The sequence below is a fragment of the Pelobates fuscus genome, chromosome 6 (genome assembly GCF_036172605.1).
Source record: "Pelobates fuscus isolate aPelFus1 chromosome 6, aPelFus1.pri, whole genome shotgun sequence".
NCBI lineage: Eukaryota > Metazoa > Chordata > Amphibia > Anura > Pelobatidae > Pelobates > Pelobates fuscus.
The window spans coordinates 272,977,356-273,004,874 of NC_086322.1; the positions used below are offsets into that span (position 1 = coordinate 272,977,356).

The 27,519-nt window shown below is 42.0% G+C and overlaps 2 protein-coding genes across 4 annotated transcripts in view; one reads left to right on the forward strand and one right to left on the reverse strand.

Annotated features, from left to right (window-relative positions):
* Positions 1 to 6,617: 6,617 nt before the first annotated feature.
* LOC134565831 (E3 ubiquitin-protein ligase RNF182-like) lies at positions 6,618 to 9,194 on the forward strand. Of its 3 annotated transcripts, none has more exons than XM_063425493.1 (2): positions 6,618 to 6,860; positions 7,740 to 9,194. In XM_063425493.1, exon 2 carries the CDS (start codon positions 7,870 to 7,872, stop codon positions 8,578 to 8,580), a length of 711 nt encoding a protein of 236 aa, XP_063281563.1. In that variant the 5' UTR covers positions 6,618 to 6,860; positions 7,740 to 7,869; the 3' UTR covers positions 8,581 to 9,194. The 3 variants fall into 3 exon arrangements, with proteins under 3 accessions (XP_063281563.1, XP_063281565.1, XP_063281564.1); XM_063425495.1 differs by having other exon boundaries at positions 7,826 to 9,194; XM_063425494.1 differs by lacking the exon at positions 6,618 to 6,860 and adding an exon at positions 7,097 to 7,168.
* A 9,204-nt stretch (positions 9,195 to 18,398) lies between these two features.
* ZNF335 (zinc finger protein 335) overlaps positions 18,399 to 27,519 on the reverse strand; it is a 60,809-nt gene continuing 51,688 nt past the window's right edge. Inside the window, exons 26-28 of the mRNA XM_063459164.1 lie at positions 19,616 to 19,681; positions 19,368 to 19,449; positions 18,399 to 19,286 (exon numbers count right to left, since the gene is read on the reverse strand). Of these exons, the coding sequence (XP_063315234.1) occupies positions 19,186 to 19,286; positions 19,368 to 19,449; positions 19,616 to 19,681 (249 nt within the window). The 3' untranslated portion in view covers positions 18,399 to 19,185. The remainder of the gene's footprint in view (positions 19,287 to 19,367; positions 19,450 to 19,615; positions 19,682 to 27,519) is intronic.

Sequence of the window (27,519 nt, forward strand, 5' to 3'; positions counted from 1 at the left end):
AACACTCCATCCCATACCGGTGGACATTCCCCAGAAGCCTGGTCATCTCCCATGGAGGAGCCACAACCCGCTTAACAGACGCAGCGGAAATGGACTCAGTGCTGATAGCTCTAGGATTGACGGCATACCCAGCACCAACCACCCAAGCCGCAAGACAGCAGCCCCCTCACGTCTGGGACATGACCAAAGTACAACCGTTCCAGCCGTTTGGGACTCCCGCCTCATCCTCCACTGCATTCAGAGCGCAGAGGGTCGGCCGCCAACCAACTGGCACCTGAGCCAGGGAGGTGCACACAGAGGAACAGAGACTACCAGACCTGTCCGACTATACTGCTGAGTTTACATTTTATTTTAGTTGCAATTTTCATTATATGTTCCGTTGTTTATGTTAACTGACCAGTCATTGCATGTTATACTTACCTTCACGCCTCAAAATGTACATTGTCCAACACTAGAGAGAGGACAAACTCATACAGACCACACAGGGATACGGGGATGAGGTACCGAAGACGGCCTCGAACAGGGCAACCGTAAATGGGCCAAGCATAGACAGCCTACCCCCCTGCAGCAAAGAAATACCTAGGCCTCCTCTACACACCATTTCCCCAAGACCTAGTTTTTTACCCTGGCAACATTCACTAAATGAAAGGAATAGGCTGCACCCCTTACTTATTTTTTGTCTGCTGCTCCTTAACTTTCTGCGGGCAACAAATTCATTGTAACCCTGTACACCAATTCCCCGAGCATTTGCCACCCAGAGGCATCACGCAGCTAACAGCTGTTCATCAGGTCTAGCAGTCAGTCTATGCTTGAATGTGTTATTTCCCCAATTGGCTAGACATCTCCGCACAACACTATAATTACCATACAAAATGGGCTTCCTTATCGGCAAGCCACTCAATGCAAAATTCTTGCAGTACAATCTATATTATTCCAGTGAATGTCTCTTCCACGTACTGAGCTATACCTATATATCTCCAACTCAAGTTATACACAGATGGCAAGTTTGAAGGCTAGTGTGTACTGATGAGGGTCGTTTACCTCGCATGATAAGTGACCACCTACCTTAAGTTACAACTATGTATCTCACAGCGTGATGTCACACAGGTTCATCCTGACTTCGCATGTTCAATTTGCTATGCCTGTCCCATGACAATCTCATACCACATAGATAAACGCATACTCCCCACTACGACTAGGCATGTGTATTTTGTTCTTAGATTGTTTAAGAGCCTGCTTCACATTCTGCATGTCTAGTGTACACACGCAGGTTTGCATGGTTACCATACCTTTACTGATGAAGCATCACTGAGCTAACTGTGTTTATACTTTATATTTTATATTTTAAAATTGCATGGACAAACTCTTTTGTTTACGCTGATCGAAAACCTAAACTGTTGCAATTTTGTTATCCTTAACCAAAAATGTGCCTGACAATCGATTGCCACGACCTGTAATGCAAATGTTTATTAACGTATCCTGATGTCGCTATTGTGGCACATCGAGGCTTACTGTTACTTTTTGCACACCAAAAATAAAGAATTACAAAAAAAAAAAAAAGGGACTCAATTTACAAAATCCCAGCCAAATCATAGTTTAGTGCAGGAGTGCCAATAGGTAGATCACCAGATGTTGTAGAACTATAACTCCCATGATGCTTTGCATGCCTTTGGAATGCCTTTAGAATGGCAAAGCATCATGGGAGCTGTCATTATAAAACATCTGGGGATATACATTTTGGGCACCCCTGCTTTAGCAGCTGCAGAAAACCCCCTCACACACCAGGATGAGATGCTCCAATAATCAGCGTCTGTCAGGGTGGCGGTCCGGTGCCCGGGACCCAGACACAGTCCGGGCGGCGGTGCGAGGACCGGAACCCAGTATGCCTGATGTTCAAAGTAGGAGTCACAGTGTGGAGGTGGATTAACAGGGTCTGGTGCAGGGTAACCGCACACCACCTGGTGTTGAGCACCAGCGTTTGTGCAGCCACATACCAGAACCCTGTTTCAGCTCATGCGGATCCCAGGAACTAGAAGCAGGAATTAAGCAGACCTCCCACAGCTGAATAGGGAGGTACTGCAGCAGATATGTATCCAGTACAGAAACAAGGCAAGACTAGAGATAGGCACCAAACATGGAAACGAGACAGAACTAATAGAACCCAGAACCAGAGAAGGATAGTAAGCTAAACCCAGAACATGTACACAATACATAAGGGAAACATTAACAGAACATGGGCAGGACAGGACTGTACATGGACTGGGAATACAAACTAAAACAATACAAGATATGATAGGCAAAACAAGAGGAGAAATAACTAAGTACTATATATGAAAATCATGGGGATTTAGTCACATTATATGATCATACATCGCATAAGCCTGCCAACAACGCCAATGTACTTAGGAGCAGACTCCTGTAGCCAACTTCACAGCTTCCAGGGCTTCTTGGTTCACTCCGATTGAATGATAATTTAAACGGAGGCAAGGGCTTTCATAGAGATGCATTTGTGACGAACTGAGCCTCGTCACGTGTTCTTGGAGGGGCCGGCTGGCCAGCTTTTTACCCACCGACTATGGGCCAGGTCAGCGACTGTAAAGACAGCGGGGAAGAGTCTGCGCTTAATAACAGAGAAGAAAGCAGCAACCCTAAAAAGGGAATCCCTCAAGACCCTTGATAAGATAAGAGGAAAAAAGAGGAGTTAAGGGCTGCGGTATTGGACAGAAAACAGTACCATAAAGTAGAAACCAATTGAAATAAATAATCAGCAAGCGATAAAACCTGGGTATAGTAGTCTCTATTGCAGTTATTTAAAAATAATAAATAAAACAGAGTCCATCCAGATGTTCAGTAAAAATCAAATGATAAAAAAGTTGAATAAAATCAATAAAACCGTCTCACTGATATATGGATAGGGTATGTGTGTCATGGAGTAACCCTTCCGGGTTCGGCACTCAGCTGTGAGGAGCCAGACCCCGCCCCCCTCTGACACAGCTCTGACGGTATTTAGGGAGACTGGGCCAGAGGGAGGCTGCTTGGTGATTGATTGTGTGAGCTAACGTGTGAGCTGCCTCCGCGAGACCACAGGCTCAGCTACTGGGATCTACTTCCACCGGACTTGCCTCTCCACAAGCTCAGAAAAGCCGTTCCAGCCTTTGAGCAAATGCAAGGATTGCTGCATGCCATAAAGGATTACTGGAGAACGGATACTTTGCTACTTTACAAGTGGACCATATCTCTGAACTATTGGAGGACTACCCATATTAACCTTAAGTATATCTTTCAGCTATTTGTCTACAAAATCATTTATTAATGAACTAATCCTTGCTTACTCAAACCTTCATTGATACAAGTTACTAATCTCACGAAGGACAACTCCCATCATGCTTATTCACTATGAACTATTCTTGCTTTGCAAACATTCTTAGCTACTTGATTATTGTTCCTATTGAATATTATTCTCATGAACTTAAAGAATGTTACTTAATGGATCTCTGAAGAAATACTTAATAATGAACTTTGTGTTGTTGATTACTTGCACTTCTTCTTATTGGATTATTGCCTAAATGCAATTCATTTAAGTTTAACACTTATTAAAACTTCGGTTGAATCAAGTTACCAGAGATTCTCTCTTTTCTTAAAGCTACAGTATTGATACTTAGGGATTCTCCATTTCTTCACTATTGTAATTAGGGAGTTTACAAGCTGCAGTTGAGTTCCAATCCAAATCACCCCTAGTAGCGTAACAATGTGTACAATCCTCAGGAGTTGATCCGTCCGGGTTGTAGATAATACGTATATGTGAAGATAAAAGAAAACACAAAAAACTGTCAATGGTGAAATATTTTAGCTTCAAGGGTAAAATAAATAAAAAGGGAGGATGGTACACTCACATTTGATGGAGCTAGGGCCTGCTCTGGGGTGAAGGGCACTTAGTGGTATGATCCCCACTAAAGACCCATATTTTATTCTTCTGGTTCGGCACTTGCCATTTGTGTGCATAGAACCGAACGTTAGCTCCCTGGCGGCCGTTCGCATGGACCAAAACCGCAAATAGACTTCAGGGGGACTTACCTGCGATTCCATGGAACTATTTTCAGCATGAAGACTTTGCGGTTCCCGGTCAGTCCCAAGCGGCCACTTAGCCGCGATTCTATGAAACTATTTTCGGCTAGGGGACCATCCATGTGGTCGGTCAAATTATGACTTCCACTAAATTTCTGTACCCTTGAGCCGATCTGGGTGATTTTTGGATATGTTGGGCACCCAGATCAGGGCTATCAGTGGGGTTTATGTATTTTTAAGGCTGTTTTGGGGTGAGAAATGTGTGGTTTTTGTGCCTGGAGATAATTGAGTTTAATACAGTGCTAACTCAAATATCTCCCAGGCACAGGGGAGGGATTGACCTATTTTGTATGGGAGTGTCCTGGACCTGAGAACCAATGTAATTGTGTATATGTTTTTACTGTAGTCTACTCCAGGGGGGAGTTCCCCTTGCATGGGGACCTGCATATATGGCCAGTTGTGGCTGCCTTTAAAAAGATTTGTTTTACCCTTCATGAAGTCTAGGCTCATGTTTGGGGGATTGCAGAGCTATATTCACTCTGGGGATTGCTATAATCACTATACTCCTCTTAAGAGCAGCCTGCTTCGCACTCTGGACTAGGAGATGTCTACCCACTGGAAGTTGGATCCTAGTCTTGGGTCCAGGGTGGGTGGAGGACAGCGAGACCCCAACCAAGCTGCGGCTGTTTGTGAGGTTTACGGTGGTTATGGTGTCCGGTGCGGTGCTTATGGTACTCAAGGATTAGCAGCAATTGGCGGAGGTACCCAGTCGGGTGCCAGGCGGTCCATCACATTGTCAATTTAATGTTTTCCTATATGAAGCATCTTACAGGGAAATTGCCCCATCTAGCTGACGCATCTGTGGCAAATGCAGCAATTGCACCTGAAAAGAAATGGAAATCATCACGGGCAGCGGAGGCTTACAGCAGCAAGAGAGGGCTCACCTCAGGAGAAAGAGCTGAATTTACTTTATTTTTTTCATGAATTGGGGAAGGGGGTGTCTGGCATTAAGTAAAGGAACACACTGAAAGTTAAAGCCGAATATTGTTTTTTAAACTCTAATCACAGAAAATGATCTGTAGAGCAGATGACAATATAAATGATGAATGTGTTCAACTGCAGTAGCTCCAGATTAATAAAAAGATACAGAGCCAACGTGAAGGTTAACATAAAGCAACAAGCAATTTTAAAGGCATAAAATACAGAAAAAAACAGGCCGCGCCAAATAAGAAATACTAAATAGTCATATACAGATACATATACACAATATTATATATAAAAATATTGAGCTACAACTTCTGGAATAAAAGGGAATAATGACGGAATATTTCCGTCATGTGTCCCTAAGGGGTTAAAGAGTCCCAGCAAAAAATATATTTTTTCTGGAGATAAGAAAGATCAGTCTGTTATCCTCCTTAGTGTTCACTATAACAGTGTCCTGGCAGGGGGGATGTACAGGTGGTGAGGGAGTTTATTTACTGTACAGCGCCCTTGTGCGCCCTGCAGTATGCCGGCAGCCGGGATATGACGTCACCCCAGCATCGACATCACTAGAAGGCAAACATCCGATCTCTGCAGGGAGAGCACAGTGATCACAGCACAACCCACTGCCCATCAGGGAGAGTATCCACTATTAAAGTGGGTCCAGTGGAGGCACAATCTATCAGAAAGGACTTGATTAGTGGGCCCACATCAAATGCATGCGCAGTCGTTGGGAGATTAAATAATATAGAAAGTCAGCCTAGTAAATCCTCCGTCAAACAAGAGGCGCAAATAATGCCTTATAGACTTGTGTGCGGTGGAAAAGTTTGGTTCGGCCGATTAGCTTCATCTAAACAAAAATGTTTTTATTTGGCCAACAGAATATCATTTATGCGCCTGGCGTATTGTCTGAATTTGTCCATGCAAATGATTCAGACAAATCAAAAGGGAGCAAAAATTCACCAATCATTGGACTTCAAAATACATACAAAATATTCATATGGAATAATTTGCATATAAATATGGCTAAATCATGACCGATTACAATGGTATTTTACCCTTCAAATAGTCAGTCAACATTAATTCATTTGAGCATTCATTTAGCATTTGGTTGCGAATTTGAAGTGTTCAGTCTGGCTTACTTTTTGCTTTGATTGATTTATTCAAATTACTGTCCCTTAACCATTAATCATCTCTTTTTTTGACGCTATGGGCAGAACTTCGAATCACAAGTAAACCGAATCAAATCAACCATTGCCGGTTTATTTGTAATTCGACCGAATGGAAATTCATAGTGACGGAATTCAGATGAGCCACCAATCACCCAAAATTCTAAAGAATATCGATTCAGTCTAATGCCTAATTGTTGTAAACAGATTCCAGAAAATATCTAAACTACTGTCTTAAAACGCAATTTAAAATAGATAAATTGATAGATAAAACCTGAAATAAATGTGCAAACTTGGGATATCTATATATATTGTGTCATATTGGTCAGTATAGTCATATATATGTGTATAATTAATGAATCACACCCTGAAGCTGGGCACAGATGCTGCAGTGAGATCTGAAGCCCATGTCCTTTATCCCTGTTTCCATGACAACCGTTGGGCTTATTCCATGTCGGCACAACACAGAACTGAGCTGAATCGCTCTACGTAACTCTTTCCATCCTCCCTCCATACCTATTAATTTTACTCCAGCCCTTTCGCTAAATCCCTGCCTCTTCTCATCCCCTTCTTTTCATTTTTCTGGTTCGATGTCCCCTTCGGTCTTTCCCCTTATGACAACGGATTAACCCTGCAAACTTGGAGGTAGGTAGCAGCCACTATCACTCTACTTACATTCCACAGTGAGAGGGATGCAAACTAGCGGATAAGAGTTAAATGTATATCGGGCAATCTACTATTATTAATGGGCTAGAGACAAACATCTATGGGGTGATAGAATACAGTATATGAATGTAGATAATAGACAAACATGCATCGTGACGCACTGTATGGAGGGCAGATAGAGGTGAAAACATATTGGAAAGGAGGTGTTGGATCATTACACACACAGATGGGTTAACGCACCACATGTAAGAGTCAGATGAGAACAGGCATCGCATTAAAGGTTCGAGGTAAGGATGCATTTGTCATAACACAACAGGCCTTAAAAACCGATGGAATGTTCGTATTGATTGCCCCACATTTAGCATTTTTTCCTAGAACTGATAATATGTGAATGTGATTCTATGGGCTAAACATAGCACGGAAAATAGTTCTTCGTTATTAGGACAGATGTAATAAAATAAGAAGTCCGAGAGCTATTTATGAGCATTGATTGTGGGTGTTACAGGTGGCCCTGCTTTTGGGAGCTACAGACTTGGGAAAGAGTGTCTGCAGGAATTCAGATGTGGAATAATCACAATTCGCATGATTCTCAGCCAACTACAGTTTTAGCATTCATTTTGGTTAATCGTGAGGGTATTATTTCTCAATAGAGGAAACGTTGCAGATTGATTACTCCTGATCAATATATCTGCTAATAAATGTGGTATGATCTCAGATCATGTGTATTGGTTTAATCTATGTCTTGAAAGGTTTTAGGTGAATGAATATACATGTATGGGAGCAGACAGTGTATGTAAATTGCTTTGTATTTCAGAAAATGTATTTCTGTTTCACCCTGGTATCTTTCTTTACGCACAGTGCTCTTCAGCAGCAAAGCATCGTAACCGTGATCCATATTTATAATCCGTGTTATCTCTCCTCTCCTAATTTGCTGCACCCCTCAGGGTTTGACATTACCCCATCGCCAGCTGCTGAATTCTTGCTAATTATGTCCAGCTGTGACGTTGAATCCTTGGAGCCACTGCTCGGTGCCCTGGAACTTGAATGCAAGATTTGTTACAATGGATTTGATACAAGGCAACACCGCCCTAAAATGCTGGGCTGTGACCATCGCATGTGTGCACGCTGCCTCAAAAAGATGGCTTACACCTGGGGATCGGGTCCACCAACCACCCTCAGCTGCCCGTTTTGCCGACAGGAAACCGCACTACCTGAAGATCTACAGCTCCTTCCAGACGATAGCTGTCTGCTTTCCAAACTTAGCTGCCACGAATGGACCAGAAGGCGTGGCTGCTCTGTGGCCCCTGAAGTGCTCCTAAGCCCTGGGGATCTATGTGGAGGTCCTAGTTCCTCCGAGTGCCTGGTTATCACTATCATGGAGGTAGCTGAAGAACCCCCAGGTCCTGGCGAGGACATGCCAGTGCTGGACATTCTTAGTGTGAAGATCTCATCCAGTTTGGCATGGCTACCTAGTTCTTGTGTCCCTCACCATTGTTGCCCATGCAGACCTGTGCCACGTGTCCTATTAGGCTTCCTGTGCCTCGTGTATTTTAGTTCACTGCCTCTTGGTGTCTATCTCCTTATGATACAGCAGCTGCCCCTTGGCATTGTTCTGGTCAGCTTAGTGCCATGCACCCTTGTACTGTGTCTATTGTGCCAATGTTTGTGCCACGAGCTAGCCGCAAGTCTATCTGACTAACCCTGGTCTTGCATTCTACCGAACTTCACCACAAGCGCCCACAAATAAGCAATGCCTGTGCATTTTGTCTGTGCTGTGTTCAATCCTGGTTTCAAACCTGTTTCATGTATGTTCCGAACTGTAGTACCAAAACTACACATTGATATTGTGTATTCGAAGGGTGACGTTTATATTGAGATATAATTAGATTTCTCACGCAGTTCAGAATTTTTTTAAAGATTTATTAACTCATTCTGTTCTAGTTCGTTGTCTGTATGTCAAATTTACATATTTTTTTGTTATAGCACCAGTCAAAAAATAGTTATATATTTATACGAGAGAGAGAGAGAACGTTTAGTTTTGTTGAGTAAGAGAACATGCTCCAGTGATTAACATAGGAGCTGAAAGATAGAGTTGCTCACTGCAAGGCTGTCAAGAAGCATTTAAATAGGCCAGACGTGCTGATTAAAGGATACCTCAGACTGCCAATGTGTCACAATCCGTCCTATCATTGTGATGCTAAATCCCTTAAATATGCAATATTTTGGACACTGTTTGCCAATCTCTAGGACAGTGCAAAAATCTTTATGTGACCTTTATCTGTGGCAAAAGAAATAGAAGCCAAACCGACTGAAATTGATGTATTATAAAAATATATATAAATATATATAAGTGGTTCATCACAAAAATAAAAAAAAAAGGTATTAAAAATGACATGATAATAAAAATAACATAATAAAACATTGACAGTAACCTTATACTAGTGAACTATGAATATTTATTAAAGCCTTGAAACGATATTTATAGAACTCATAGATCTGTTATAGAATACATTATGTGGTCATTCACTTGTTTTAGAGCCTAAATTTTCAGAATGTCTCGCCAGCTTGAAGGGGTGCCGGTAAAGGTGGCATGGGGACCACTAGCAGGGGCATTGCTAAGTGACAGTGGTTTCAATCTAAGGTTGAATTGCAGAATTCAACCCTACATCATGATCTATGTCCAACATCAACTTGTTCTATGGATACCAAATCTTTGTCTGATTTCAGAATAATACAGAAACCAATATTTACAAACCACACACACCGCACTAAACTGTTTGCATTTAGAAAAAAAACTATTACCCTAGAGCAATACCCCATAACAACCTATATAATTAAAGGGACACAAAACAGCTTAGTAGATATATCCCTAAAGAAAACATACATTTATTACTTCTGCATGTTATCTTTGGGGGTTTAGGAAAAAAAATTAAAAACAGCTTGCAAAAGCTGCAGACCTGCTGTCTGCAGCCTTTGCAAGCCCTCCCCTCCAGCAGTGACTTTCGTTGAGAAGTTTCTGTGCCGGAGCCACGAGCGTGTGCACGTGATGGCAGCTTCCCAAAGTTTTTGCAAGTAAATGTAAATACAGCTCTTTGAGAAGTTCGGAGTCATGCCCTAGCTAAGTGCAACTGACACTTAGTGAGCTCTGTGGACCATTACTCAATTCTTAATTTCTATATTCTACTTTTTTTTAATTGTGTAGCATGGCTGAGATTTCAGAATTGGTTTGTGTTCCTTGCTAGGATCTTCCTTCTGCCTTGTGGGAGAACTTGCTAAACAAAGGGCCCCGGTGGTGAGGACAAACCCCATGCCCTTCGGGCCCTGCACCCGTCACTCTGGGCCGCTGTGATTAAAAAATTCCCTTTGGCCAAATTTTTTTCCCCAAGCCCAGTCCCTCCAAGGCTTCCCAGGTTCAGAGCCGTGCTGAAGTGCTCTCGCATGGAAGAACGTTTGTTTTTACGTAATGCAAACAATCTTAATAACATGCTTGCGCTGCATTTACTGGTAAATTGTCTATAGTTTCCCCAAAGTGAGATACTGGAGAGTAAAAGTGTGGCAGGGCTTGTAAAAGGCATCGTGCTTGTGTAGGGCTGCCTGTGGTGTTGTATGTGTTTGGAAGCTGCTTGTGAAATTGTACGTGAGCTGTTTGTGGTGTAGGGTTTGTGTAAAGGGGTATGTTTGTGGTGAACTTTGTGTGTCTATGGGCTGTAGTGTGTGTGTCTAGAGGATGTAGCGTATGCATTTGTTTATGGGCTGTAATGTGTGTTGGGACTGTTGTGTATGTGTGTCTAGAGGGTAATGTTTTGATGTCTAGAGGGTGTATCGTGCGTATATAGGGCGTGGTGAACGTGTGTGTGTATGTTTGTTTATAAGGACAGTAGTATGGTGTGTGTATGTGAATAGGGTCTGTACTGTGGGCGTTATAAAAGGGGCTTTAGTTATGAAGGAGGAATTAAATAATAATAATGTTTTTTTTAAATGAGTGTAACAGTGTGTATGTGAAGCCCATTTCATTAGGGTGTGCACCAGGAAATTATTCCCCCATGTTTTTTTCTAATGTTATATAATGTGACTATTTAGTCAAATGTTGAGCATTGAGCAAGTTCCTCTCTCCCCAAGGAGATAGTACCCTTTGGATTATATTTTAAAGTAATAGACCACTTTGCTTCACTAGTAGACAAACTGGTCACTCATTCACTCACACACACACACACACACACACACACACACTGAAAGACAGTGACACACACAGTCATACCTGAAGATGCACTCACAGATATACACAGACACACAGTCACACAATCATATACAACTGAAACATGTACACACAGATACACACTCTCAGAAATAAAGATAAACAATCAGTCATGCAGACACAATACACACAAGACAAAATACATGTGGGAAGTAGTGGAATTTACATTTAGTACAAGATGGGAAGGGAGATTGTAGTCAGCCGCCCCTTAGCTCAATATAGCTAGTGGGGGTTTAGGTGCTGTAGTGTGTGTGGGGGAGGGCTGTAGTGAGGGGATAGGTACTATAGCAGTGGGCTAGAGGCAGTAATTGGAGGCTAGGGGCAGTAGTGGGGAGTTTGGGGCTGCAGTGGGGTATTAGGGACAGTAGGGTGTAAGTTGTCGGGTTAATAGATGTAGTAACAATGGGGTGTTAAGGGCTGTATGGGGGTAGCAGCTGAGGTGGAATTAGAAGATGTAGTGGGGGATAGAGGCAGTAGTGGGGTGTTTAGGAGCAATAATGGGGTGCTGGAGGCAGTAGTGCTGGTTTAGGAGCTGTAGGGAGGGGGGCTAGAGGCAGTAATGGAGGGCTAGAGTCTGTAGTGAGTAATTAGGGGCTTTAGTTAGCCAGTATGGGCTGTAGTCGGGGGAGGGGACTGGGGTTGGTCTAGTAGTGGGGATAGGGGCAGTATTGGAGGTTAGGTGGTCTAGTGGGGTAGATTAGCAGCTTTCTGATCCCTGGTGGTCCAGTGGCAAATACGCTCGTCAACACAGTTCATAGCCTCGCTGTGTGTGAGCAGGGATATGACGTGTTATCTCCCACCACTCTTCATAGCCTCCGGCATGAACACAGAGCCTGAGCTGGATGGAGGCGCTGCTGCTTGGCCACGGTACAGTAAAGGGGCGGAAGAAAGAGACAGCGGCATGCCGGATCTATTATTAGTCCTGAGTGCCCTGTTCTAGCCAGACAAAGGGCTAATTATAATAAATGGCACAATTTAGGCTAGGAGCTAAAATGACTCAGAGCCCCCCCACTGCTGACACCCCTGATGGAAGGTCTGGCAAGTGAGTTGTGGACCTACAACTTCAAGACATCACACATCCCAACATTTCAAATGTGCTAGGAGGGACACTAATTTTAGGGATGTGAGTGAGTGTGTGGCCAGGGGTAGAGCTCTTCTGAGCAATTTCTGGTGATTAATAATTCATGCAACTAAAATGTAATTAAGACAAGAGCACTCTTATTTACCCAAAATTACATTGTAGTTTAAAGACACATTGTTGTAAGCTCTGTAATACACTCAGACACACCAACAATATGGAGGGACATTAGGATAGAAAAGAGAGACAGAGGGATTTGGGCCCAAAATAGGGACTGTCCTTCCTAAATAGGGACACTTGGGATACATGATTCAAGCTTCTGAAAATAGTGGGAGGTGTTTTGGGATGTCTATTAGACCAGTTCTACAGGAGTAAGGCAATAATTATATAGGGATAAATTGCATGTTCTATGTGTGTCGGACCATCCACACAAAGATCTGTGCGTTTGGTGTGTTTTCCTCTACCGCTCAGGCCTGTGCTTGCTAGGTTATAGGCATTTAGGCAGGCATCATTTAAATTGCAGCTCAGCAACATCTGTAAAGCGGTTTAGTAACCCTGAGAAAGACAGATTTTTCACCAGAGAATACGGGTTGGGTAAGTGTCATGGCAATAGACAAGGTCGTCTCATAATAATCTTCTTGTATGTGTGCTGCATGTCAATACACTTAACGGTTAGTGCTTAATCTTGGTTTGTGACATTTTTATCACTTTATCAATTACTTAAGGCTCAACGACTCAAAAAGCTCCACTGTACAGTCATCCTGTTGCATTGATTACGATTGGCAGAACCTTCCTTTATGTGTCATTTAATTAAATTAATTCCTACAGATTATAATGGAAAGATTAGGCCCGTATTATGTCTTCTTTAAGTTCCTTTTATTGCATAGGGACATATAAAACAACAGGGTGCAATATACACAATAACATTCCACATATATAGTGAATAAGCTTGTAGAAGACATGCCAAAGAAGTCCTAACAATATATGTAATTGTCAAAGGTTATTGGAATTCTGTCAAAACAAGATCTAAATAAAAGGGCAAGTGATGTAGAACTGAAATTCATGCAGATATGAGAAGGGTAGGTGAAGGTCGCCTTTGAAAATCATGGTTGTGCTAATACAGGAGCTACAACTGTCCCAATTCCAGGATTTCAGTTAATCCGACCTACGTTCACATTAGACATGTGCAATTAGTTTAGTTCCGAATGTAAATTCAACCAAATTTCGACAATTCGGACATTAGGACACTTCCGAATGTCCGAAGTGCCAAATTACCAAACCGCCGAAGTGCTTTGGATTTGTGAAGAGTGGCAAAACAAGAGAGGGAGGAAAAATTACGTAAATGATTACAGCAATCTAACCCTACCCCTAGATGTGTAATTGGTTGTGTTGGTTAGGGTGTTAGGGGTAGGGTCATAGTTATGGGTAGAGTTAGGGGTTATGGTTAGGGAATTGCCAAAGTCCTGAATTGCGGAAGTGCAGAACCGCCGAATTGCCGAAGTCCTGAATTTCCGAGCCGAGCCAAACCGAAGTGCAGAGTTGCCGAAATTTCAGAAGTGCCGAACCGAACTGAATTTTTTGCCCATGCACATCCCTAGTTTACATCAGGATGACATGTTCCTTCTCTGGACAGCCATGCTCATTTTAGGCCATTACCAGTGACATTTGGCATCACCCCCCCTTGGTCCCAGAACTGCACAAATGGATGGTATTGTATAATATGGGGGAAGACCGTATGCGGAATCTGAATGTAACGAGTTTAAATCCTGGCAAAGGTCATTTCAATATCAGTTTAAGTGAAGGTTGAGCACCATAACCTGCAGGATTATTAAAGAAATACTTCAATGCCCAAATACAAAATAAAAATCAGTATTGTATTTATCCCATAAATATATCCCAAATGAAAACATTTGACTATGGATTTTTTCATTAGGGGTATATGTAAAAACATCTTGCAAAAGCTGCAGATCTCTAGTCTGCTGCCTTTGCAAACCCTCCTCTTCCAACATGCCCAGACTATTTGTGTCTGTCCAATCACAGACTTCCCAATGCAGTTCAATGAGAATTCTTTGCAAGGCAGGTGCTCTGCCTCTTGAGTTCAGTGCAACTAAGCTAACAGAACCAGGAAGTAACAGGACCAGTTGTCTGCTTGAAAAGCCAGAAGGGTGTAACCAGTATCATTTTTTTTTTAAAGTGCCGATTTTTATTGATATCTGCCCCTTTTCTGAAACGAAAAAAAAAAAATAGGACACACTCTTCACACTTAAAGCTTATCAGCAAGCTAAAGTGCTTTAGGGGTCTGGAGTTTCCCTTTAAGTAAGGATGCATTACAGCAGGGGTCATCAACCTGGTCCCTACCGCCCACTAGTAAGTGATTCAGGCTTTATTGTGGGCGGTGGTGGGTTCTACGGCACAAGCCTTGCTGTAAGCCCTCTCGGGCTGGTGAGAATATCACAGATCTCCCTCACTGGCCCACTGCAACTTAGTTCCAGCAGAGGGAGGAAAGGACATGGGAAACAGTGTGTTCTACCCGCAAGCGGGCAGTAGGTGTTAAAAGATTGACTACCCCTACATTACAGGGACATTTAGCATACCCATGGGATGGACAATCCCACCATCTTCATACCAATGAAAATATACCATTTATTAATTCAACATTTTTATGTGATGTGTCTGTACTCACTCGAGAAATTGGGTAGCCTGGTGGTGAGTACCCTTTTTTTCTGTGTTCGTAGAACAGAAGCGCAACTGCTGAAGATTACAACTCTAGGACAAGCATACAAGCTGTGGTAATAAAAAAATTATAAAAAGGCACAATATTAACGGCTAAAGAAGCAATGATCATCTCAAAAGAGATGCCAATTGTCAATATAGTGAACAACAGATAGTCTTAGAAATAGTATGACATACAAAAAAACTGTACAACTAACCACAAAGAGTATAACATCTTTGAAGAAGATTGTCAAAAGCCGAGCATGTGTCCTTTGTAAAAACTGTAATTAGTACAGGACTCATGCTAAGGACTCATGCTAAGTCCATTGAAAGCACAACAGATGATTGCTGGTAGGCAAATTGCAAGCATATCATATTCAAATATAGCAGCATACAATACCTTAGTAAAGAAAGCGGTAGGCATGTGTAGGTAGTCAGTGATACCTGTTGGGGTGGAATAGTGTTGTTTGACAATAGGTGAGCGTCTGCGGATAGTGGCTACTGTTCCAGGTGGATGACTCACCATATCTTCAAAAGTGGCAACAGTGGTGAGACTGCAGGATCAGCTGAATGGATGATTCGAGTATAAAGAAGATGAAGTGGATTTACAGTTACGTTTTTCTTCATGCGGGAAGCCTCAAATGCAGGTTGAACCACAGTCAGGTTAAGAAAAGATTTAGAGCCATGTTGGTTAAGAGCAATGGAAGTGGAAATGTGCTGGATCTCAGCTGCAGAAAATGAACTGAGCTGATGGTTCTTGAGCTTAATTGTTACAGGTTGGAACATATTGGCAGCAGGTATCCATGCCAATCCACTCACAACAAATAGTTGACGTCAACAGCTGTATTAACAGTGTACGTAAGCAAGGCAGTGGCCACAGAAGCAGAGTCAATGGATAGGGTAGTAGTCATCCCTGGTTGTAACCAGAGGATAACTAAAAAAAACTAAATGGTGGCCAGAGGTCAACAGTAAGGACCTTAAATCCACATGATATTGTGTCCAACAAAGTGTGGTAGGTATAAAATGTTGTCTGTGCTGGAACCGTCATGATTAAGGTTTGTAACTAACAGTGAGAGCAATGGTGCAGCCTAGATAGGTGTTGAGGACCAGTCGAATGGTGGAGTGACTGCTGCTAATTAGATGAAAAGTTGTTCCCAAAGCCCACAAATGGCCTGGGCTTCTCCATCTGCTTATTGCTAACTGAAGTAGGTCAGTTATTTGGCTCTGGTGCAAGATAATGTGGATGTTGGTGGACTGCTTGGTCTTGCCCAGAATGCTCCTAAATGTCATTGCACAACCCCTCCTACTGGAAGTTCACCACATTGTGTTTATATGTAATATATATTCAGTGTATAGACCCACACAATACCAAAATAGAGTATAAACATTTTTATTATCAGATTTTGCAGTATTATCTCTAGTCCATAAAGCTTCACTCACCCCCATTCATACTTTAGTTATGTTTTCCAGTCTGTAGAGGAACAATTTACTCTGCCAAAAGTCAGTAATTGCTGATCTAATGAATGTAAAGTTGCTGAAAATGTAAGCGCACCCCCTGCGTGATATTAATCCTACAGTCAGGAAGGGGGAGGAATGAATAGACTACACCATTTCACTGTCAGCACTACATTAGCATTCCTGAGATTCATAGTAATGCCTTCAGGGTTGGTGCAAATACCTATAAAGCTACATTCAATGCACGTAATATTTAGCTAAGCCAAATTGCATATTAGCATACGAAATATGCAAAGTGAGAGAAAAACTGAAGTTCCCCTCCCTTTTTTACATGTCGGCAATGAATGAGCCTTTTTCTTTTCATGACAAAATTCTAGAAATGCTTATAATGTGTTTCTGAGTTATACGACTGTGTGGTTTTTGTTTGAGAGGATTCAGGAGTTCTCTTTATTCAATTTGTTTGATTGCAACCACAATACAGAATGACTAAATGCAATTACAGACAAACATGGAAAATAAAAAAGAAATCAATAAACTCATTAATCCCCAAATTGCACAGAATGTTGAGAGAGTCAAAATTTCCATCTGTAGATTTGTTGTTCAGCAAATAAGCTTCCTAAATTTATGAGATGCATGTGGGAAAAGTTAATTAATACACATAAACAAAGAGCAGCCATGATGGCCGTGCGTGATTTAGGTTTTGTACACATGGAAAGTTTATTTATATGTCGATTCAAAAATAAACCACTTTTTAGGCATAATTGGTTTTGGCTTTGAACAGAACTGGAAGTGTAAGCAGAACTAATATACAGAAAAAAAAATAGATAACAAAACTGCAGCGTATGGATAGTTAAGAAATCATGTTCACAACTATGAGAACTCTGATTAAGGAAATAATCATTGTAAAATCTTAAAGGAACACTCCAAGCACCATAACCATTACATACAGCTGTGATTAAAGGGACACTATAGGCACCGAATAAACTTAGGCGTTATAAAGCAGTTTCGGTGTATAGACCATGACCCTGCAGACTCACTGCTCAATTATCTGCCATTTAGCAGTTATATCACATTTCTTACGATTTATGCAGGCCTAGCCACACCTCACTAGGCTCTGACACCCACACGACAAAATAAATATTTCATTTTCAATCAGATGTTTTTATTTTAACTACTGCTCTGTAAATTAAACTTTGAGAAATTCTAAATTAAACAGAATGTGCAATAAAGGCAGTGTAAACATTAGACCTCTCTTTACAGGAAGTAGCTGTGTAAGTCACATGCAGGGAGGTGTGGCTAGGGGTGTATATAAAAAAATAAATAAAAAAAAAAGTGACAAACTTGTGAATGGCAGATAATTGAGCAGTGAGACTGAAGGGGCATGATCTATAGAGTTCAACACTGCTTCATTAAGCTGAATTGGTGCCTAGAGTACCCTTGCACTCTCCCATATCAAGTCGTTAAACAGTTTGAGAATAGCATGACCACTTAACTTGGGTCTGCTGGGTGCTACCTCCCCTGGAGCCAGTTTATTCTCCTGCAAGGAGCTTTCATTAGCTTTAGTGAACTTAACACTGCTATGCAGGGCAGGTTCGTTGGCTAGAGCATTTTAAACAGTTTGACTACTTTCTGTGGGAGGATGCCTGGGCAGACTGTAGTGGTTAAGATGCTTGCAGTATTCCATTAAATTTTTTGGAATTCGCTAATTACGAATGCATTCAATCAGGTTAAATAGTGGACAACCCTCAACAATAAATTATGAACCTTTAGGAGACTTCTTAATGAGGTAATCTAAAAGGAAAGCCAATCTGAATTAAATTCAGTCCACGGGCTGGATAAGTATAATGAGAGTTGTAATTTTCTAACAGCCGAAGGGCTATCTGTTGAGATGCAAGCATCTCCACTAACCCACAAAAAAAAAAAAAAAGATTGTCCTTAACCCCTTAAGGACCAAACTTCTGGAACAAAAGGGAATCATGACGTGTCAGACATGTCATGTGTCCTTAAGGGGTTAAAGATAAATTCCCTTGCTGGACTATTTCGTTGGCCACACTGGACACTTCCAAAGATCACATCTCTTAACCAACCAGAATTTAATTTTAAACAAAGACAAGAAAAGAAAGTGGAAAAATTCAGTAGTTTGCTCACATGCAAATGGCATCGCTGTACAGCAGTGAGTAGCCTGTTTTTTCTTTTAACACCACCACATCATTTGCAACAACGTAGAAAGGGAGATTACCTGAATTTATGCACTCTCGAGATTACATCTCCAAATCTGACCTAATCTTCTGAATGTGATAAAGGGTGAGAATCCCTAATCAGACTAGAAATCTTTAGATCTTCCCAATACCTTACACCACGTTCCTTGACTTATCTTATGGCCATTAAATGTTTAGTGCCATTATTGTAAATTTGGAAATTAAATAATCCGACACGGATTGCCGCAAGAAAAACAGAAGGTGAGAAACTGCTGTCTCTCGGACTCTTCCCCCAGTTGTTGCTGAACTACAAATCCCATGATTAACTGTTGCGTTCAAAGAATTTTGGATGTTGCAGGCCATCAATATCTGGTGGTGGGGGCAAGTTTGAGATCCCTGACTTAGAGAGAACTTGCTGGAACAGGCAACTCCACAGCCAGATGTAAATTCAAGGAGAAAACAACGTCCTGTTGCATTAGCGTTCGCAATATCAGTCCCATCACAGCCTTCTTCATATAGAACCTTCTACGTTCTCTGATAAAGTGCATTGCATAAAGGGAGCTTGAAGCTGGACATCCGTTCTCAAGAACTCTGTTGATGAAAACCTCAGTCCGTCAGAGTGATCACATCATATTCTATCTCATGCTGTAAGGCAGTTTCTCTTTCTGTCGTGTACATTGTCTGAGCCATTGCTGCATCCGCTACAGCTAGCAAAAGAGAAACAGGTTAGGTCTGTTATACATGGTAGCCAATCAAATTATGAATACACATTTAGCCAGGATTCTCACCTGTAACTGCAGAGTGTGCAGCAGCTTCAAGCTGCTCCTGTGTTAAGAGCTGGTGCGTGGGTGACATGGGAACAAAGTGAATCTGTGGATAAAAGAATTCAATGCTTAGACGGTTTGATCAAGTCTTACATAACTGGCAGGGGTAGGCTGGCAAAGAGACACTTGCTAGCGTGAGCTGATCGATTGTGATGGTCTTTTTTTTTTTTTTTGTCAGTCCTGTCACAGTGCATACAAGAGTAATAAGATACCTGTGGGTCCTGGAGAAACTGCGTTCCTGGCTCATACTGAATGTGGGTAATTTGTCCATCCTGAACCTGTGGAAGAGAAATAAACACCAAGACATAAATCAATATTAAAAATTAAATAAATAGGTATTGCATATATATTAAACAAAATGCCTCCCCAAAATATAAGAAATTTTATAACAAAGTATAGAATATACATTAATACCCTTAAAATGATAAAAAATGAAGGGAATCACTGTGCAGAATAAATTAATGTTTTAAAATCTATAAGAGTGTATGGTGAATGCACTGTGCTCAGGATATGAGTGATTTTAAACGGATGAGATGCCATTTACTGGAAGCATGATGGTAGATTTTTTTTGTAGATTCCTATGAACTGCAAAAATCCTGTATAAAGCATTCTATTTTATTTAGAATACTGCCGTATTTGACATTTCAATGAGCCACCTAATCAAAAGGTTTCCAGGACTCTGATTGTACTAACCTTTCTCTATGAGCAGATTATCTGAGTGAGACCAAAGATCATGCAATCCAAGAGAACTACAAAATTAATTAATTAATACAAATATCTCTTGGTCGATGAAGGAACAATGTCACTTAGGTTAAAACACTATTATTCCTCAGAATTTTAAGCAAACAGTAAGTTTTGCATCACGTAGAAAGTCAAAGTGTCCTTAGATAGTCCTGTTATTTTGAGCCGATTTACCAAGACAATGTTGTCACCGGCTAACTTAATTATGATAGATATATATATATATATACACACACACACACACATACATACATATATCTATACATATACACACACACACACAATATTATTAGTGAAATCTCAACCAATATGGGACCTCTATGTGTGACATGCAAATAAAAACAATCAGGGTGCTTAAAGGAGAAAACCTGTTCCCTCACCAGGTATTAACAAGCTTATGATACAATAATACCCTAGGCACACCAAGGATAGGAGTACAACAATGTATATTATTTCTTTGAATATATATTTAATGGAAAAAGTGCAATAGTACAGCACAAATGTACACATAGGCTCTAGGTCAGTATATCTGGTTTATATTTTATGGGTTGTTAGTTCAAGCACTCTATATTCAGAGCAGTTTACTTACCATGCATGCAAGTTGGTATATTTAATGGCATTATTTGTACCTTTGCTCTGTACTATTGCAATTTTACCATTAAATATGCATTCAAACTAAAATAAATTTTTGTACTCATATCCTTGGTGTGCGTTGGTATTATTGTATTCATAACTTAGTGATGGATCAGCTAATGAGGTTAGCTAAAGCATGTTATATCACCAAGTCATTGAAGTTACCCCTGATTTATAGTGATGTGAACGGAACCTGGCTTCCTAACAGACACTGCTGGAAGTAATTAGATATGACAACACACTAGCACTCTATGTTAGCATGCCAACGGTAGTGCAAGGAGAAACCTTAAGTTTTCTCTGCTGTGGAAGCATACAGAGATGTTCTCTAACAAGCTGTGGGACCCGGTCAGGGAAGTTAAAAAGATATAGAGACAGCTTCTCAGCTTGGGTGCAATTTGTCATCACTGCTATTTAATTTGTCAAACCCTGATTTAATCAGCAATTCTGATCGGACTGACCAGTAGTGACCAATTGTGATATCTGAAATTAATGGCTTTGATCTTCTCATTATAAGACAATGAGAGCAAGTAAGAATGTTTACCTACATTCAAATGTAGGATTCTTTTTATAATCAGAGTGTATTCCTTCATATACAATAATTACCATTTTACAAGAAAATAGAACTTAATGCAGGCAAAGATTTCAGAATGTATACATACAGTAAACTCCTCCTGTTCCCCTGAGAGATAATAGAGTCAGGAACTGTACAAACTCAATTATCTCCAGGTGCAGAAAAATACAACAATTTTACAACACCCAAAAAGTACCCCCACAATACATGGAAGCCCCTCAAGAGTCACATCCCCAGATAGCCCTGATCTGAGTGCTTAACATATCCAAAAAGCACTCCGATCGGTTCAGTAGTTTGGAATTCCCATTGAGGGAAAGTTTTGACCGGCCGACCATGAGGTGTAAGCCCAAAATAGTTCCAGAGGAATCGTGGTAAGGGCCGGTCTCAGTTCAAGGAATTTTGTACGAAAACCACAAACGAAAGCTTTCAAGTGTTGAATGTTCTCCCCAGTCGGTAGTTCGTATCTCCCGAACGCCGTTCGTATAAGCAGTCGGGAACTTAAACAGGCAGTAGTTCCATCTTCACTGGTGTACACGGGAGTGCCTGGCTGAAATCAGTTCCAGGCACTCGACGACCATGTACAGCTGCCTGCGTTCGGGAGACAAAATGGCCGCCATCCATTCTGACCACCACGTGTTGCACAAAATGGCAGCCACCCAGGGGAGCATTCTATTAATTGTTTCTATTGTGGTTTTCATACTGGATACTTTGTATTCCATGTTCTAATGAGGTGTTGTGGTGGTCCTTGTTCGGGAACTGAACCAGGTGGGTTCGAACAAATAAACGAACATAAAGGAAATTAAATGTGCTGCACCAAGTGATGGGGTTATTCCTTCACACTGCTCAAGTGGCGCAAGTTAGAAACCCCAACCATGAATCAGTGGATGGGCAAAGTTTAGGAATTATACAAAATGGAGTCCCTCACGGCCTCTCTATATGGAACGACTGAGAAATGTACCCAGACATAGGCAAAACGCCTAACCAACCCTGTCTAAGGGCCTTTTGTCTCTTCATTCACAGAGACCTGTGACTATTCCTGAAACTCATGCTAGATCAGCCAGGGCCCGATAGGTGTCCATCGGGCCCTGGCTGGGGAATAAAGGGGGTCGCAGCCTTTGCAGAATAGCATACTCTTTTGCAGCCTCTTGTATCTGCACTCTGAATGTCAACACCCAACTTCTGTGCCAATTATGGCTTGATCATTTACTACATGCATAATACAGCCTCTGTTATAAACTGAGGAAAATACAAAAACTAAATAAAGATTGTCCAAAAAATTAATTAAAAAGGTGATTTTACTCCCCCTTTTCTCCCACTCCGCAACGGCTGCGTCAATCATCATCTCCTTATAGAGCTGCACTGGATCAATGAATCTCTATGGGGAACGTTCGCTGTCTCCATGCAGATTTTGGAGACACTGAACGCCAGTTCGACTCTGAAGCAACTGTAGTGGCCTTCTAAGTGACCGCCTCTAAAGGGGATACTAGCCAGCAATGCAGACATTGCCTTTTGTCTGAAGACTATATGGAGAGGTTTAAATAAGACTCTACTGCCAAAATACAAATAAATAAAAAACACTGTTTAGTATAAATACCACAATGAAAACATACATACATTCGATTATGATTTTTTCCCCCATTGTGGATATATCTAAAAACTGCTTGCAAAAGCGGCAGTTCTCTTGTCTGTAGTCTTTGCAACACCTCCCCTTCTAACTCCGCCAAGACTTTCTGCTGGTGTCCAATTAAAGACTTCCCAATGCAGCTCAATGAGAAGTCTTAGTCAGGTGCTCTGGGCAATTATCTGCATCTTTAACTTGCTGCTACGGAGCTTAACAAACAAGGAAGTAACAGGACAGCCAGGTGAGTTTAACAATGTTATTTTATAAACTAACCATTTTCTATTAAAACCTGCACTTTTTGTAAAAAAATAAAAAATAAAATATATATATATATATAAATATAAAATAAAAGACTTCACGCACGGACTTCTCAGCAAACTAAAGTGCTTCAGTGGTCTGGAGTGTCCCTTCAATATAGACGAAGGGATTTCAGATGTAAAAGCATGCAGTAACCAGGATGTAAAAGGGACTTAACAGACAGAACATTCTTATTGAAATCTTCACAAAGAACACATAAAACACAAAATTATTACTGATTAGGCCTTAATGGTGTTGTAAAAGTAAATAAGGATTTTTAATATTGTGTTCACTTATCCCCTATATTAAACATGTTTAGGGGATAAGTGATCATAATATTAACAATCCTGAGAAGTGCCAGATAACCTTGAAAGATTTGTAACACTATTAAAAGCGAAAATATATACATATTTTTGAATTAAAAAAAAATAAAAAATTGCCTAACCATATATTTTTTTTTTTTTATTCTTTATTTTAGGTTTGTCAGAAAATGCGAGAACACGTCTTGTGCAGTTGGACCGGTTTGCGCAGAAACCGTCCATTGCGTATACATTTTTGTTGTTACAAGTCATAGTTTCGTTGCTTACGCAGAAGCCAATATAGACTTTAGTGTGGGTGTCTTCACAGTCGGTTTGCGTGGGTGCCGACCAGCACTCCCATCATCTGACATTTTCAACATTTAGTAGTTCAAATCGTATTATACTTGTGCTCATTACATGTTCTTTGATCATTATTCAGTAGAGAAAATAAGTTTGGAGGAGTGGTTAGGTAGGAGAAGAGAAAAGAAAAGAAGAAAAAAAAAAAAGGGGGGGGGGGGAGAGGGGAGGGGGAAAGAGACCCATGCTGTGGGGTATGCGGGTCTGTGCGTTGGGTTCTTGCCACATGGGGCTCACTACCGGAGGTCTGAGTATATTCTCGAGCCGGTGCTGGTGTAGGGGGCCTAATTCTGGGCAGTTGGAGGCGCACCTTTCCCGGGATGGGGTGGGCTCTGCTGCCGGGAGGGGGGGGGGGGGGGAAGGGTTATGTCATTCTGTGTAGGTCTGAGTATTCCACCCAGGGTTCCCAAACTTTGAGGAAGCGTGGGTATGTGTCTCGTACCTGAGCTGTCAGCTTGTCCATGAGACAGGCTTCTTTGATGTTTTGTATTATCTTGTCCATGTGTGGGGTGTCTGCTTGAAGCCATGTCAGTGCTAAGGCCCTCCTGGCTGCAAGAGTTATTTTGTTTAGGAGCTTTTGGTCTTTGTTGGGTAAGGTGTCTATTGGTTTGGCTATTAAAAATGTCCAGGGATCTGGTCTTATTGGTTTTTTAAGTATCGTTGTCAGGAGTTTGGCCACCTCGTCCCAATATCGGGTAAGTCTCGGGCATGTCCACCACATGTGCAGATAGGTCCCCTTTTCCCCGCATCCTCTCCAGCATGTGTCTGTGGGGGTCTTGCCCATTCTGTGCAGTTGTACAGGGGTCGTGTACCATCTCATGAGTGTCTTGTAACACTGTTCCTGGTGTATCACACATATAGAGGATTTGGCTGCCGCCTCCCAGATGTCCTGCCAATCCCCTCCCTCTAGAGTCTGTTGGAGGTCTGCTTCCCACTGCAGGATGTAGGAAGGTGTTTGAGTGTTCTTTGTGGGTGCACTCAGTTGGACATAAAGACGGGTAATAAGGCCGGCACGTGATTCGTCAGACACGCAGAGTGTTTCAAAAAATGTGGGCTTGAGGCTAGCCGCCTGTGCCACCGCAGGCGTTTTGGCAAAGTCCCTAAGCTGCATATATCTAAAGTAATCTTTCGTGACTAGCGGTGCCAGGGTTTTCAGATTTTCGAATGTGCGGAACACATTAGCCTGGAATAGATGGCAGTAGCGTTGGATTCCCGTGTCCTCCAGACCTCGGAAGTCCCTTGGGGACATTCCCGGGGGGGAACGCTTTGTTTCGGAGGTATGGGGTCAGGGGCGACGTGGGGTAGGTGAGTGCATATTTATGGGCCGTGGCATTCCAGACTCTGATGGAGTTTAAGATAGCCGGGCAGGTGGTGTGCAGGTCGGGACGGTCAGCTTTTGGGACCCATATCCAGAATTGCGGTAGGTCTGTTCTCATCAGGAGCGTTTCTATGTCTACCCATCTGTGTCTGTCAGGTGGCGAGTGCCACTCGATTATCTGTGCTAGATGAGCTGAGAGGTAGTATAGGTGGAGGTTTGGCAGGCCCAGACCTCCTTTGCTCTTGGGTGTGTACATTGTATGTCGTGCTACTCGGTGTCTTTTCCCGGCCCATATGAAGTTGTCTACTGCTGTTTGGAGCGGTTGTAAATTGTTTTTTGATACTGCTACCGGCAACGCCTGGAAAAGAAACAACAATCTCGGCATGATATTCATTTTGATGGTGTGCAGCCTACCCAACCATGAAATGGGTTTGTCATGCCACCTTTCTAGGTCCTGTCTTAGGGTGGTTAGCAGCTTTTGATGGTTCTCGGCATATAAGTCCGAGTAGTTTGGCGTGAGTTTAACTCCTAGGTATTTGATGGCCTGTGTACTGATTTTTAGGTCGGTCGTCTGTCGCAGCCACCGGGTCTCATCGTCAGAGAGGCCCAGGGGCATACCCACCGACTTTTCCATGTTTATTTTAAAGCCAGACACTAATTGGTATGCACTTAGGATGCGGAGAAGATGTGGGATCGATTTGGTGGGATCTGTAATGGTGAGCAACACGTCGTCCGCATATGCCGAAATTTTAAATTCCTCAGCCGCGATTTTCACTCCCTCAATTCCCCTCTCCGTTCTGATCATATGCAGTAAGGGTTCGAGTGCAAGTATGAACAAGAGGGGGGAGAGGGGGCAACCCTGACGAGTACCGTTTTGAAGATCAAAGGGCCGAGGGGCTGTACCGGGGAGTGAGATTTGAGCTCTGGGGGCCGTGTAGAGCGCTCGGGTGGCCTGTATGAACCTAGGGGGTAGCTGTAACCTTTCCAGGACTGCAAACATGTAGGGCCATTGGATTCTGTCGAAGGCCTTCTCCGCGTCCAGGGAAAGGACCAGGGAAGGCCTTCGGGTCTCGTTTGACCACCAGATCAGGTCCACTGCCCGTCTTGTGTTTTCGTAGAGTTGCCTGGTCGGGACAAATCCCACCTGATCCGCGTGCACGAGTCCCGTTAGTACTGAGTTGAGTCTGATGGCCAGGATTTTTGCAACCATATATTTTTTTTAATGTGTGCTTATCCACAATAATGCAGAGTTGGTCTTAGTCAGTGCCAAAACAGCAATCTCGCTAAGCATTCTTACTTAAAGCATTTTTAAAACCACAGAAATGCCAAGTATCATCATGTGATGAAAAAGGTTACTACTATGGAATAAAGTATAACAATTTGGAGGTCTAAACTGGTATTCTGAATGATGCTAATATTGCAAATTATTGTAATCTTAAAAGGATACTATAGGCACCAAAACCACGTTAGCTTAATAAAGTGTTTTTGTATAGATCATGTCCCTGCAGCCTCACTTCTCAATTCTCTGACATTTAAGAGTTAAATCACTTTATTCATGCGGCCCTTGTAACACCTCTCTGCAGGTGACTTACACAGGCTACCTAAACGGCCAGGGAGGTTTGCAGACTTGTTTCTGGGGACACACACACACACACACACACAGACTTACGACTACTAAACAGCCACTTTCTTTTTGGCTCATTTGGGCAATGGTGTTTCCCTTTAACTCCTAAACGGCAGAGAATTGAGCAGTGAGACTGCAGGGGAATGATCTATCCACCAAAACTGCTTCGTTAAGCTAAAGTTGTTATGCTGCCTATAGTATTCCTTTAAGTTAGGTAAGCAGGAATAAGCTTACCTTGATTGTTAGTCAATACTGTGCATGAGATTATAGGGACACTAAACAGCAAAACTGGTTTTAGTGCACAGTTTAGGTTTCAGGTTAGGAAATGGCTGTGGAAAGATATTTTAGACTAAATTTTAAGTAACTATAATACTAAATTCATCTCCTCGGACCACATCCCCACAGCCACATCTTCAATTACCCCACCACCAGTGCACGTGCCCACAGCCACAATCCACCACCAGTACATGGCCCCACAGCCATATGGCTCCCAAGAACATCTCTTACAGCAAATTCCCTTCCCACAGCCCCTTTTAGGTGTTTGCACAGAGACTATCATGACGTAAAGGAGGGTTCAGATGTCAGGCACCATGATATACTCATCCCGCAATGTAGTTTGGGGTTTCAATCTATGTACATAGAATGTCACCCACTA

Bases quoted from the DNA above. Each gene is read 5' to 3' on its own strand.
- LOC134565831 (XM_063425493.1), top strand. From the start codon at position 7,870: ATGTCCAGCTGTGACGTTGAATCCTTGGAGCCACTGCTCGGTGCCCTG.